Source organism: Anas acuta, chromosome 12 (genome assembly GCF_963932015.1).
Source record: "Anas acuta chromosome 12, bAnaAcu1.1, whole genome shotgun sequence".
Lineage (NCBI taxonomy): Eukaryota > Metazoa > Chordata > Aves > Anseriformes > Anatidae > Anas > Anas acuta.
In genome coordinates, this window is record NC_088990.1 from 11,436,158 (window position 1) to 11,449,973 (window position 13,816).

At 53.1% G+C, this 13,816-nt stretch overlaps 2 protein-coding genes across 9 annotated transcripts in view; both read left to right on the forward strand.

The window, feature by feature from the left end:
• Positions 1 to 13,042, forward strand: part of CSNK1G1 (casein kinase 1 gamma 1) — a 99,483-nt gene extending 86,441 nt beyond the window's left edge. For 6 of the 7 annotated variants that reach the window (XM_068696186.1, XM_068696184.1, XM_068696190.1 and 3 more), the window contains 4 exons: positions 2,060 to 2,167; positions 4,490 to 4,596; positions 6,821 to 6,844; positions 9,771 to 13,042. In XM_068696186.1, coding sequence (XP_068552287.1) covers positions 2,060 to 2,167; positions 4,490 to 4,596; positions 6,821 to 6,844; positions 9,771 to 9,825 — 294 coding nt within the window. In that variant the 3' untranslated portion in view covers positions 9,826 to 13,042. The remainder of the gene's footprint in view (positions 1 to 2,059; positions 2,168 to 4,489; positions 4,597 to 6,820; positions 6,845 to 9,770) is intronic. The other variant, XM_068696191.1, reaches the window with a different exon arrangement.
• B2M (beta-2-microglobulin) overlaps positions 6,879 to 13,816 on the forward strand; it is a 36,073-nt gene continuing 29,135 nt past the window's right edge. Inside the window, exon 1 of one of the 2 annotated variants that reach the window (XM_068696195.1) lies at positions 6,879 to 6,884. The gene's annotated coding sequence lies outside the window, so the exon portion shown is untranslated. Of the gene's footprint in view, positions 6,885 to 9,435; positions 9,442 to 13,816 lie in introns of those variants that run through there. The other variant, XM_068696196.1, reaches the window with a different exon arrangement.

Genomic DNA, 13,816 nt, shown 5'->3' on the forward strand with positions numbered 1-13,816 from the left:
AGTATACTAACAGCAGATTCTCCTTTATAATGTTTGGTTTCCCAGTAAAGACACTGATAAGAGAGTGGTCTCCTTGTTGTAGCCTTTTCCTGTAGGAAGAGATTTACTCTCTATCAAACATGGGTGAGCCCTGCCCTGTCTGTTTTAGATGCCAGTCATGTCTCGCGATTTGGTAGCTGGTAGGAAGGTGATGAGTGTCGACAGGAACTTGTTGCTCTCCAATTCACAGGCACCGCTTCTTCAGTGCCATTCTTCGGGCTGCGTTGTGGGCTGCTCAGCTCAACCCTACTTCAAAACCAGTTTTGAACCCACATACGTGGGTGTAGAGCCAAAAGACAAAACTCTGGCTCTTGTGGTTTCTGAAGCCTTTCCTAGAAACTGCTTCTGGGCTCCTAGGCAGAAGCATGCTCCTCCCCGTGCTGACATAGGTGATACAACTTCAGCACCTGGGCTGACCAAGCAGCTTGGTGGTATAGTGCTTTGTAGGAAGCAGCACTCAAGATTTGTCTTCTACTAGCTCTTAAAACCTGCAGTTAAGTTCTCCAGTCCTTCATAGTCTTGTGACCTGCAGCAGCTAAAGAAGAATTTCAAGGAGTAATTCCTTTCAGTGCTACCAAGTACAAAAAGTGTAAGCAGCATCTCAGGCTGATGGGGCAAACATTTAAAAAGATTTACGAGGACAAGCCTGGACAAAGCCACCTCTAGGGAAATACTGCCTGTGAACTGGATGTGGTGACGGCTTGGATGGAGGAGATGCACTATGAGTAGCTCAGAGAGGGACTCAGAGGTCACTTACAAAGGAAATGGTGGCTCATACTGTATGAAGTGCAGACTTATTTTCTGCTCTGCAACTGCAGGGAGTAACACAAAGCAGTGCTGGGGAAAGGCAGAGTTTGGGCACTTCTCTTTGAGTAGCCAGTTCAGCTTCGCTGCTGATAACTTGGGGTTTATTCGCTTGAGCCTATTGTTTCCTGCCCTCTAGCTGGATTAAAGCTCGTTTGTGTGGCCAGGTCCATGATGTCTGTTCAGCATCCATTCTGCCAGGTGCGTGTGTGCTGTGAGGGCTCTGCTTCTCTGCCCTCTCTTCTTTTGAATTTGTATTTCAGCTTTGAAACCTTTGCTTACCTTTTTATATGGTGTCCAAGGAGACACCTTGTAAATGTGTCCCATCAGTAACTTCATGCTTGTTACATCCTCTGCCGTTGGCGTGAGACCTGACACAGAGCTGCCTGTTCGTTCTGTGCTTCCTGGTCTTGGGAAGCAGATGTGCTCCTTCAGCTGGCCACCTGGCTTTAGCTGCACTGCGGTACACTGGTGCTAGGTGACCGACGGATGTGTATCATCAGTGCTGCACAGCCTCTAAGCAGCTTCACATGCATGTGCACAAGGGTTTTTCTAATAAAACAAATCCAATTTGAATAATTTCCTTGCATCTATTGAGGACAAAAAAGAAACTGATAGTGAAAGTTTCTTGCTGCTGTAGTTTTCTGCAGAAAAACAAGAAAACAGCAACCCTCACTCCAGTAAAGGAGGTGTGGTGGATGTTTCCTTCTGCATCATACAGGTGAATTAATGTGTGGAACTGGCTCTTGGTGAAATAAAATGTGGCTTCATTTAAAGTTGCAAATTTGAGTTTAAAAAATGTGTATTTTAGGGAGGTCAAGTTTGTGTATCCAAACTTGCTGCCATGTCCAGTTCTCTGGTGCGTGACCTGACATGGACAAACATATTGTCAGCATGTTTATTTCTCTGCTGAAACACATGGAAATGAAGCCGTGTAAAGAAATAACTTGCTGAGTAGATCTGAGCTTTCTCATCATTTATTACCTAGAGAAGAAGAAATCCACTGCTGCGGTGGATAGAGACAGCTAAAGTACGGAATGATGTGTACTTGGTAAAGTGAAATTTTAGCCTAGCTGAATGTCAAATGCCTTGCTTTTTGCAAAGACAAACAAAACAAAGCACTACTAACTCACTAACAAGCACACTTTCGTTTTTTCACCTCATTCACCTGTTTCCCTCTCTTCTGTTTCTCTCCTGCTTCTGGACTTGCGAGCAGGCGTCATCAGATCGCCGAGGAGAGTGGGAGATCCAGCCAAGCCGGCAGACGAATACCTCGTACTTGACATCTCATTTGGCTGCAGATCGGCATGGAGGATCAGTACAGGTACCTTCTCCCCGTGATCTGCACAGCCTTGTTGTGAGAATCTGTGTTAAATCCCCTGAAGTCTCCTTGAATTGCAGTTACAGCACCGGGGCCAGGAAGGCAGTTTCATAGCGGTCACGTTTTGTGGGGTGCAGGCTGTGGTGTCCAACACGGCTGCTGTTACTGCTTCCATGAAGCCTTTCCTCTGAGAGCTGTTTAGGACCAGCGAGTGCTGGGTGATGGCACTGTAGAAGGTGGAGGAGCAGAGGATGGGTGACAGTGACAGCATTAAAGGTGCACTACAGCTAAGTTCAGAAATTCCTGAAAAGACTGCTTGTGATCCTTAAAATATGCCTGCCTCTGGTTGTCACTCAGGCTGGCTAATACTCTTGCAATATTGCCAGAGTAAGATGGCTGGAAATGCTGGAGAAAAGATGCAAGGCTCATTCAAGCAAACAAGAACTGTCTAATATTGCTGGCGAGGTGAACTCCTTGGCAGAGGTTTGCCTGTAAGAGCTGGCTCCAGTGCCAGACACAACTCTAGTGTGAGTTTGAAAATTGGCTCTGGTGAAAGGGGAAGTAGGGCCTGGTGTGGGACAGGGCTGAGCTGAGGAGACGGGAGGACTTACTTCTGGAGCAGTGTCTGTGTCTTACAACTGTCTGGTTTGTTGTGTACTCTTCCTGAATATGTCTTGAGACTGCTGTTACGCCAGTATGAGACCACATGCTTGGGAAAAGCCAAAGGCTGAGAAATTCATAGATAAGGAGGAACCCGTGTATGTATAGCTCTGATCTCGGATGAGAGCAGACAGTAAATGGGAGAATTCAGCCCTCAGGAACTATGGAGTGGGTGTCTTTATTGGCATTGTTTTACATAAGGGGAACAGTTTACTTGTGCAACGTCAGCATGAGCTTCAACTCCCCACAAACAATGCCCTGCCAGAGTAACTACAGCAATAAGGCAGCCCTCGTCTGAATTTGACCATGAGGGTTGCCTGCCTGGGCAGCTTACAAGCATGTGTGCTACTGTGAGCATTAAAATTCTGCTTATCTGCAGCCAAGAATGGGATGTCTTCTGCTGTGAATGGCTGCTCTGCCTGCAGCGTGATGGATGCTCGAATTTTTCTCAACAGATGCCCCAGCTAATGCTGAACCCCTGGGAAGTCAGGAGTTTCAGGAGGCTGTTTTCGTTATGGGAACGGTTGAATTTGCCACATCAGAATGGAGTGGCAGCACGTTAAAAAAAGGAGGAAGAAAAACAGAGACTTTTGTAAATTGAAATTTAATGAGAAGTAGCTGAAGAAAGTGTGGGAAGGTTACTGGGAATAGCACAATTAACTGCTTGTGTTTATCAAAGTTGTGTGGGAAGTGTGAGGGCCAGGAGAGCTTGGGTGGGCCTACACTGTGATGGGTCTGGGAAGGGGGCATGAAGAGAAACTGAGGGGCTCTCTTGAGAGGAGAGCTCTGAAAACCCAATGAGCTTGGTCCTGACTTCCCTTGGTGCAGAGACTGGGCATGGGACTTGATCTGCAGAAACAGCAACTGCTGGTAGGACTTGAGTATTCAAAACAAATGTGCAGATGCACTTAATTGTGAGGAGACATCTTTATAGACCTGGCTTCTTTCCCTTTGTCTCTGGTGCTTAGTGGCACTGCCACCTGCAATAGAGCAATCATGAATTGTCCAGAAAATAACATGTTCTCCTGGCGGAGGAACAGCTGCTGACAGCTGGGGATCTGGATAGTTATCCCTGTAATGGGCACGTTGAAGTCAGCCATAATGCAAACTGAAGCAGAAGGAGATCATACAAATAGGTTTTGGGCAAGGAGGTAATTCCAGAATCTGGCAGTGTAAGGAGTGAGATCTGGGGGCTCTGGAGTGAGTTTATCCCACACTAGTGGCTGGTGACAGGACTGAGTCACTCCCCTCTAAAGGTGTCAGGAGAATGCAGTCAGCACAGTGCAGTTTCTGTGTGCGTGTGAGGCTGTCGATCAGTCTTCACACCAATTTTTCTTTAAAAGACCCCAAATTGTAGCTTAACCTCCCACAGACGTTCAGGCCTGTGCTGGGCACAGCACAAGTGTGTACTAGTGAACAGAGTCCCCTGCCTGGCGTTCTGCTCTCACGAGCCAGATTATTCTCTCCAAACGGCTGCTGGAAGCACAGCACGTGATTTCAAGGCATCCCAGGAATCCCACAGCCTGCTAAGAGGGTGCTGGGAGACAGGAACAGAAATTTTGCAGACTTCCCATGCCTACAGCATCCCTTGTTGAGGCAAGTGGAGACGCCACGTGCCACGTGCTGTGTCCAGGGGCTTTAACGGGGCATTTGTTTGTCTTGCAGGTGGTTAGCTCGACCAACGGGGAGCTGAACGTGGACGACCCGACGGGGGCACACTCCAATGCACCCATAACGGCGCAGGCAGAGGTGGAAGTGGTGGAGGAAGCTAAGTACGTTCGCTTTACAAACAGGCTTTCCACTGGTGTGGTCATTTATCCTCCTCCTGTGAAACGAGTGGGGATATTTACCCGTGGTGAAGTACTCGATGCTCGTGTCCCATGACCTTTTCCTGCATATTGCTGCTTTTGTGCATGGTGCCTTCGGTGCTGCTGCTGCTGCTTCTTTTTACACTTGTCGTGGCTGGAGAACGTAACTCTTACTCAGAGCATGTGTTGCAAAATAGACAGTAGCAGAAATACCAAGGTAATATGAATTATTTCAGGAATCCCGGTGAGCATCCCCTGTTCCAAAAGGAGAGCTCACTGTACGCTCATGCTGAGAGCGTAGGAGTAGCTTGAACACAGCTCAGTGAAGGAATTGTTGGTCTGAAAGTTAACACTTTATTTCTGGCTCCCATCCACAAGAAGTGGATGCCAGGTATCCATAATGGTCCTAAAGTAATTCTTGTAGGGACTTGATTTATTTTTTTCTCTGAATTCTCTTGGTCCAGTTCTCCAGAAGCTGAGAGAGAAAACAGTAGCAGCCCTTCTGCTCATGGGGAACTGTGTGCTCACTCTGAGCAGACCTCTCCAGAGCTTGTGGCAAAGAGTGAGAACTGATACACAAAGTTACTGCTTTGACCATTTTGGCCTCCATCTGGCACCATCAATATCACCTTTTGCATGATCCTCAACACGAGACCTTCTTGGTACCTCTGAGCTAGAGCAGGACCACAGCAGGGTCACGGTGTAATCCCAGCTTCCCAGTACGAGGGGTAAGCAGGCCTGGTTGTGATCTGACTTGACGGTGTTGGTGCTGCTTGTCTCAGCCGCTTGTCTCAGCCTTTGTGGACACTTTTGGTAGGAATGACTCGTGGGAGCATAGGAAGGAAAGCTGGCAGCTGTGAGAAAGGGTGTGTTGATGGAAACCGTCCCTAGGAATCCGTCAGGCCGAGGCCTGCTTTCCCACCTTATCACTGTTGTGCTGAAGGTCTTTTGCTGTCCGTCCCTCTGTCCCTCGGGAAGCACTCCTGTGTGCTGTTCCTTGCTGGTTGCCGGCCTGGCGGGATCCTGGCTGCGAGCTGTCCGAGCAATGAATATTCTTTCTCCTCCTCCCAGCCAAAGGAGCGAGCCGTGGGTTTGGTACAGGTTCCTCCTAAAGCGTGGCAGGGAGGGGGAGGTCTTGAGGTGCGACTTGTAGAGTGGAAAATAAAAAAGTGCCTCTTAAATTTGGGTAGCATGGCCTGCAGGAAAGGCAGGCTCAGTGTCACAGGCCGTGTCTTGGTCACGATGACTGAACTGGGGCCTCCTGGGCTTGGGGCTGCTCCTGGGAAGGACGGGGCAAATCGCCACCAGAGAAGCGTCAAGACGGATGAAAAGAAGCGTGCAAGGGCTGTGTTGCCCAAGCTGTGTCTTGTGATTTGTTCTGTCCCTTTCCAGGCCCTGCCTGGGTGGTTCAGAATTGGTTTCGGAGGGTTTAACAGGTTACTGTGCAGCAGAGCACAGTCTGCTCTGCACCAGCAGCTTTGGGGGACTCCTGTCATAATTCCCTAGTGTGCAAATTCCCTAGTGCTTCATTCCTCTTGCCACGAGGAGGGCTGCATCATCTCTCCTTGCATCTGTGATCATAAATCCCCTTGGATTTTTAGACTCAAAAAAACTGCTTTGTTATAAAGCAGGCCAAAAAGAGTTAGAACTAGACGGAGATCGGGCTCTGTGTTTCGAGGTGAGGTGCAATGCTGGAAAGGGAAGGACCCTGGCACTCCCGGCAGGCAGAGGAGCTGTGCAGTGCTGCTTGGGGGTACTGTGGGGACGAGCTGCCAATCCCAGCCCTGGGGTTCACTGAAACCATCTCACTGATGGTCACACACGGCCGTCCACACTGGCCTTCCTGCGGTTGGAGCTGCAGGGGACAGAGCAGTCTCCCCGTCTGGTGGCCCAGAAGCCCTCTTTGATCTCAGCCGCTGAAAAGAACCTCACGGGGCCTGTGCCTCCGTGGAGAACGTGCAGTGTTTACCCAAGGCCTCAAAACCCTGCAAAACTTGGCAATTCTCAGCGGCACCGTGGCAAGGGCAGAGGTGGTATGAGGGCTGGGGGCGGGCGGTGGGCAGGCATGGTGTGTGTCTGCCAGTCTGCACTGCATGTTTGCATGGCTGCAGTGACATGCTTTCATCCCACCTCTGTGAACTAATTGCTCTTTCTTCCTTTCTGTGTTTTTTCTCTACACTCTCTGTAGCTGCCTGAAAATGCTCAACTTGTGGTGAGTCCCTCTCTCCAGTCCACATGCAAGGGGGAGCGGACCAGACTAGACTGGGGTTGGCAAAATCCAACCAACCAAGCCATAAAAAGGCACAAACTCAGAGCCAACCCAGGGCTGTTTTGATTTAGGACTCTGCTGAGAACCACACGCAATCCTGGGGAGGGTGTGGGCTGTGTCTGAGAGGCCGCATTGGGCCGAGCAATCAGACTGATCTTTGAATTGATCTATGCAAAAGACAGATTTTAATCCTCTCCTATTTGGCTTCCCATCTCCCCCAAACTGTTACGTCCGTGTGCAGATGATGTCTAATGGAGCTGGGCAGAGTCGGGACCAGGCTTGCCAGGCATCTTGCAGGAATTCCTCACACAGACGGTTACGAAGGGAAAGCCTTGCTCTGGGTATGGAGGGGAGGGGAGCAGCCACTTCCTAGGAGAGGTTCCTGCAAAAACAGAGTCCAGGGCATCGTTAGAGAGGGTGTAAAGAAATTACAACCATTCATGGCATTAGTGACAGACACCCAGCTGGAGCTACTGCTTGGAGAGAGTGGGTGGGCGATGGCTGCCTCCCAAGCAGGCTGACAGCTCGGGGGGGGGAAATGCCCTGCAGATGAGAGCTCAGGTCAACTGTCCACAGAGGGTTTGGGGTCAACGTCAGTCCAAGCCCAGCTTAGGTATAGGTGCAGTTTATCAGGCTCTCCAAGCTGTAATCCCGGCCTCAAAGAGGCCCGTGGAGGTGAGCGGGGACACAAGGTGCTGAGCTGAAGCTGGAGGCATTTTAGGCCCAGGCAGCACCCTGGGGTGCTGGTGGGAGGGAATTGCTGCAGAGTGAGGTGGTGACGCCGCTGTGTGGTGAGGAATGTCCTTGTTTGATGAGAGACTGACCCGCCTCTGCCCTGCTCTCCATAGGCATTGCCTCCGATACCTCTGGCATCTCTGGCTTCTCTGTATGTCATAGTCTGGGGCTGTTCTCTTGGGCATTGTCTGCATGCACAGAGATCACGTTCTGTAACTGTCGGCCTGCCTTATTCTTTTGTTTTGGTGTTCTGCCTCTGCCTGTCTGAACTGCCAGGACTTCCTTTCCTGAACCCTTCCCTGGACCGCTGAGTAACAGCCTAAAAAGACAGTCTCAAAGAAAAACAGCCAAAAGTCAGCCAGCTCCCTTCGTACAGTGCCCAAGGAAACACGCGCTGCTCAGCCCTCTTCCCTTCCCAGCTGCATGTCAGATCATAACTCGTGCATTTCCATCACCTCTCCCCGTAACAGTCCTCCCCCCTACTGACCATTGCCCAAACCATGAAGGAAGGTGGTTGCTGTGGGAGAGAAATACTGTGACAGGTCAACTAGAGAGGGTGGCAGGTGGGCTGGGACAATCAAATACATGCCCAGTCCTGGAGCAGGGGGGGACAGTGCCAGTAGTGTGCAGGAGCATAAAGCTTCAGGCAGCACGCTGCAAGCATCAGACCAGGGAGTAGTGATGGAGTGATCACAGCTGGCAGGTCGCTCTGGGACAGCGTTCCTGGAAGGACACCTCTGTCACATTTATTCTCGGCTCACCTCCAAGCTGGACCTGTTAGGGGTGCCTAAAAGAAACCTAAAGCCAAATCATGGACGTTAAACTGCCCCCGGCTCTCAGTCCATGCAGGAGTGTGCGATGGGAGGTCGCCCTCCTACAGCTGTGGCTTTGAGCTCTGAATGTTGCCGGGGATTTCAGCCTCCCCAGCAGATGGTCTGTGCTGTGGTGGTGGTGGTGGGCACCACTGCTTGTGCACCCCGAGGTAAGGCTCGTGCTTCCAGGGGCAAGCACACTCTGGGTGAAGGTGAGAATCTATTCCTCTAGTGCCGAGGGGACAGCAGCTTAGTGCCGGCTTTTCAGAGCTGTGATGGACCCAGCTGAAAGTAATTTGGAGACGTTGTTGCAGGGTTTTTGAACACTTTCGGTCTGGCTGTTGGTAAAAGATGCTCGTAGGAAAAAATGGTTGTTGCATACTCACATCTGCTCTTGCTGCTCAGCGCCATGTCCCTTGCACCAGCCTGGCAAAGGGGGCTTTCAGCTTCACCCGGGCTTCTCCGGAGATGGCTGTAATGGCAGGAAGAGAAAGATACATAGCTCAGGAGCACAAACGTGCACAGAATGAACACGTTTCTTCTGTGCAGAGGGTTCCTGGCAGCAGACCGAGGTTAGGAAGACAAATGCCTTAAATGCCAAATCATTCGGTAGGAAGCCAGCAGGACTAGAAAACCTGGGCGACTGCTTTCAGTATTCTCCCATAAGTGAAACCACCACTGCTCAAGGTTCAGCTGCGCTGAATGTTTTTCTCACCACCTCAGCCTCCACTCTCCATCCTTTGCTTCTCCTAACCCCCGGGCACTGTGCATCTCCCTCGCGCTGGAGGAGGGAAGAAGCAGGTGTTCTGCACGCCTGCACTGAATAACGCTTTACAAAGGTGGAAGCTCTGGTTATTGTGAAAGGTTCAGCAAAGAAACCTGGTCCCCGATCCAAGATCTCTTTGGAACTTGTCCTTTTAGTGGGCGGTGTCAAACCCATGTGTCTCACAGAGCAGCCAAGGCTCACTGGCCCCCTGGCCAAGAGGGAGCGGAGTATCTGGATCCTTGTTTCACTGCTTCCCCGTTTGGCTCCTCTTGTTCCTGCCCCAGCTGAGCCTCTAGAGGATGCCAGCCCTGCCTCGGGGCTCTCAGGGGGCTGTGCCCCGCTGTTGCCCGTGGGCAGCAGGACCAGGACCCGCAGCGTTCGGCCGCGGGCGTTTGCCCAGGCACAGGTGGGCCGTCCACCCGCGAGCTGCTGCCCACCTCGCGGGCAGGGCCGGCGGGGCCCGGGGCCGGGCGCGCGGAGCTGTTGCATGTCAGCGAGCGGGGGCTGGCCGGGGAGACGTGCGTGGGGCTGACTGTCCTTCTCCTTTGTGCCCCAGGTGCTGCTGCTTCTTCAAGAGGAAACGGAAGAAGACAGCGCAGCGTCACAAGTGACCGGTGCCTCCCGGGCCTTGCAGGAACGCCACCTGCACCTGCGGCTCCTGCCCTGTCTAACTGGAAGGGGCTTCTCTTTAGGGGGGAGGAGGAGGCATAGGAGGAAGAGAGAAGAAAAAAAAAAAAAAAGTGACATTTTAAACCAAAAAGAGAAGAAAACGTTCCAAAACAAACCACTCTGGGGTGGATCTGCTGAATGGTCTCCCTCGTTCACTCCAAGCCTGAAGCTCCTTTTGGGACCAGGACTGTGGCTGGCTCAGGTCTTGGTCGCCCTGGGAGGGGGGCTGGCTGGCTGACCCTCCTTCCCGTTGTTTACGGCGAAGGCATCGTTCATGCAAACCTGAGGACTGTGCTTAGTTCCTGCTCACTTTACTCCCCTCCCTCCCCTGCGCTCTCGGCTCCTCGGTCCTCCTCCCTCCTTAATTAAGAAAAAGAAATACTGTCGGCTCGATTGGCTCTCGAGAGGGCAGGAGGATGCAGTCTGGGCGAGAGAGTTGCGTGGGAGAAGGGCCTGACTGCTGCAGCAGTAAGACACAGGTTCCCTTTTAGGCTCCTTGGGAACAGTTACACTGTAATGTGCAAGCTGTGAGAAATTTGCAATCTACTGTTCCAGTTAGGTTTTCTGGCTCCCCTCGACACCTCCCTCCTCTGACGGTAACAGAGCAATGTGGATTGTTTTAAAGAAACTGACGTTGTTGCACTTTTTATTATTTTTAGCATTACAGATGCACATTGTATCTGTGGATTTCTGCGTGGACAAGTGGTGCCAGCGCAGACAGACATTCAGCTGGGAAGGCGGTGGGGTGCAGAGAATGCCCACAGGTGGGGATGTTGACAGCATCCGCACAACCCTCGTGCCAGTTTGGGGCTCTCGAAGCCCGCCTTGGGCCGTGCGCTGAGGAGAGCATTACTTGAATTTTCAGTCACCCTTTCTAGCTGCCAGTGAATGTCCCTACCATGGTTTCCTACGCCGTGCCTGACCCGAGCAGCCTGGAGAGGAAAGGCCGCCGCAGGAGGGAGCGGTGTCAGCTTTGCTGAGCTGGAGGAGGTCGCTCTGGCCAAAGGGGCAGGTCAGGATTAAGGTACCTGGGAACCCGGTGTTTCCCAAAGCGCAGGCATCTCTCGGTGCGTAACTGGGCAGCCTTCTCCAACCCCTCTGGTAGGGTGGTTGTGAACACGCACCTTCTGCGAGACAACGTTAGCAGGAGCAAAGCTTCCCCAGCAGAGGTGGGAATGCTTCACTGCCTTAATACTGATTCCATCTCCAGACGGTCAGGTGGGTTTGACTGCAACAGCCTTCACGCCCCCTCTGCGAGCTCCCGCCCTGCAGAGGAAGCCACGGTTCTCATGCACCGCTTTCGAGCCAAACCCACAGCTAGCAAAGGGCTGGGGGCACTTTGCGCAGGCGTAAAACCTCGCATCCTGCTGCAGCATTCCCAGCTTGAGGAGGCCGAGGTTGCTCGAGGGTTATTGTGGACGTGGCAGGGCTCTGGGTGAACTCGAGCAGCCTTTGGGGAGGTTGTGAATAGTTTCCTTGTGCTTTCTTTTCACGCGTGACACCTGACCAGGCTGGGACTGTTCGCTTGAGGGCCTTCACTTGTAAACTCGGGCCTGGCTCACCCCGGTCCCTGAATTCCCTGGAGAGTATGAAGGGAGGAAAGGGCGAGACTGGATCTCATTACCCGCTCTTAAATGATAACCTGCGCAGCTTGGAGCTCGTGTAGCGGCACTCACGGAAGGTTTGGTTCCCCTTGCTGGGCAGAAGCAGGCTGAGAGGGCAGGAGATCATCCTGAGCAGGGAGCCCCTGGGCTGGCTCTCCGTGCTTCCTCGAAGCAGGCACGCGGCAGTGCGGCATCGGCATGGCAAAGCCTCGCTTCTTGGCCAGGATCCCTTCTGGGTGTCCCTCAGCCATCCTCTGCCAAGTTCTCTCGATGCCTTACCCTGACGGAGCACGGCTCTCAGGCGTGGCTGCACCTTCCTCTCCCCAGCGGCACCCTAGGCTGCAGGCTGGCTTGCTCTCCGCTTGCGCACCCACCGGGAGATGCGTGCACCCCCGTTCTCGCTCTGCAAAGTGCTTTCCTCCAGGTGTAACGTGGGCCGGGGCAGGAAGGGACCGTCCATCTCCTGCATGCAAGTGCCGGGGCACTTTGTTCTCTCTTCCCCTCCCACTTGAGGGAGGACAGGGACCGGCTGTGTTCCACCCTTCTCTTTTTGAGCTCCTCCGCTGCGGGTGGCTCCCAGAAGTCCCACGTCTCTGGCACAGGCTGTAGGAAACCTCTCAGCTGTAGGAAACCATGGTTTGGCGTCTTGGGGAGGGGAAAGGGGGCACAGGCGCTCCCCGGGGAGCGGCCCCGTGTGCTGCAGATGGAGCCGGGCCCTGAGACACTTCTGTTGCTGCCCTCCCAAGCCCCACTAAGTGCCTGTCACCAGAACTCGATTCCTTCTGCATCTCCTGCCGTGTTTGGTCATTCCTCGCTGCGTCCGCTCAAGGAGCAGCTTGTAGTTGCAGCATATGTAAGTGTTTGCAGGGTGAGGGAGGGCGGGGGGAAAGGGGCCATCTCAACAGTTTTTGTTCTTAAATGTTTTTTTTAAAGTGAATGTATTTGATTGTTTAGAAACTTTCCTGACCTTGTTTTTAAGTGGGTTGGTTTGAAAGCTATTTCACGATGACCCGCTACTGCTTATCTCTGGAGATACGATGTTCTTTTAATCCTATGAAGATGTGTTTGTAGGGGAGGACTGTCCCCCCACGGCATGCTGGTAATGCTCACTTGTACCAAGCCCTCTTGCACTATAATCGTACGTTGGACTCTTCGAAAGGGCAAAGATGTTGTTGTGTGTGTTTTTTTTAAAAAAAAAGAAAGAATGCAGGTTAACAGTAAGCCCCGTGCTTGAGGAATCTGCTGTCCCCAGGGAGTCTGGAGGTGATGAGGAGACACAAGCCAGACTGAGCCAACTGTTCAGTGCTAGGAAGTAGGGCATTAATCCTGCCTGGGCCAGCTCCCCCGTCCTCGCTGGGAGTCGCCAGCACCTGGGAGACCCCCGGGGGGCCTCGGCTCAGCCCCCAGCAGCGTGGGGGGAGCGCCTGGCGCCGCACCCACCCCCCAGGCGCAGCCCTCCTGCAGTGTGGCCCCCCCAACGTTGCGATGCAGTCTTCTGAGGTGTCAAGTGAGATTTTTTTTTTTTTTCAATAAAACATTGCACTGCTGCATTGTTCTCCATGAATAGATGTGTTTATTACCCCTTCCTGAAAACATTGCTCAATGAATGTCTTCTTTGCCTCTGTTGGGCTCTCTTGGTACCCTTCCCTTTCTGGGGGACGCTCCGAGCCCCCTCTGAGGGGCTGATGCACACATGGGATCTCCTGGGAGCTTCTGCCCACTTTGTGCTGGACAGCTTGGCCAAGGAGAGGTGGCACCCAGTTCTCTTCTCCCGGTGCCCCCACGTTCCCACCTCAAGCACCCTGCGCCACAAAATGGCTCACAGGGAACACGAGGACGCAAACTGATGGAAGCCCCGAGCCATTTCAGTGTGGGGGCGGTGATGGGGAGGTTTGTCAGCACACAAATAGCCGCTGTGTGTTTATTCTCAGTACAGGTGGAGAAAAGCACTGGGGAAGGGGCTATGTGTTAGCAAAAAGAGCAGCTTTTAAGCTGCTTGAAGCGATGGGAAAGGAGGGGGGGGGGTCCCTCATGGCGCCCCCTCACGGGGCTCCCTCAGGGCTCCCCTCAGGCGCCCAACGGCCGTTGGGGGGGGGGGGGGGGGGGGGGGCGGCACGCGGAGCCCGCCGCGTTCCCGCCTCCTCCCCTCCCCCAATCAGCGCCCGCCACGCCCCGCGCCCGCTCCTGATTGGCCGCACCAACGCCGGGGCAACGTGGCAGCCGCCCGGCGGCCCGCACCGGCCCCTCCCCCTGCACCCCCCCCGCCCTCCAGCGTTGGTCTCGCCCGGGCGTGCGCAGGGCCGGGCCGGGACGGAACCACCTGGAGCGG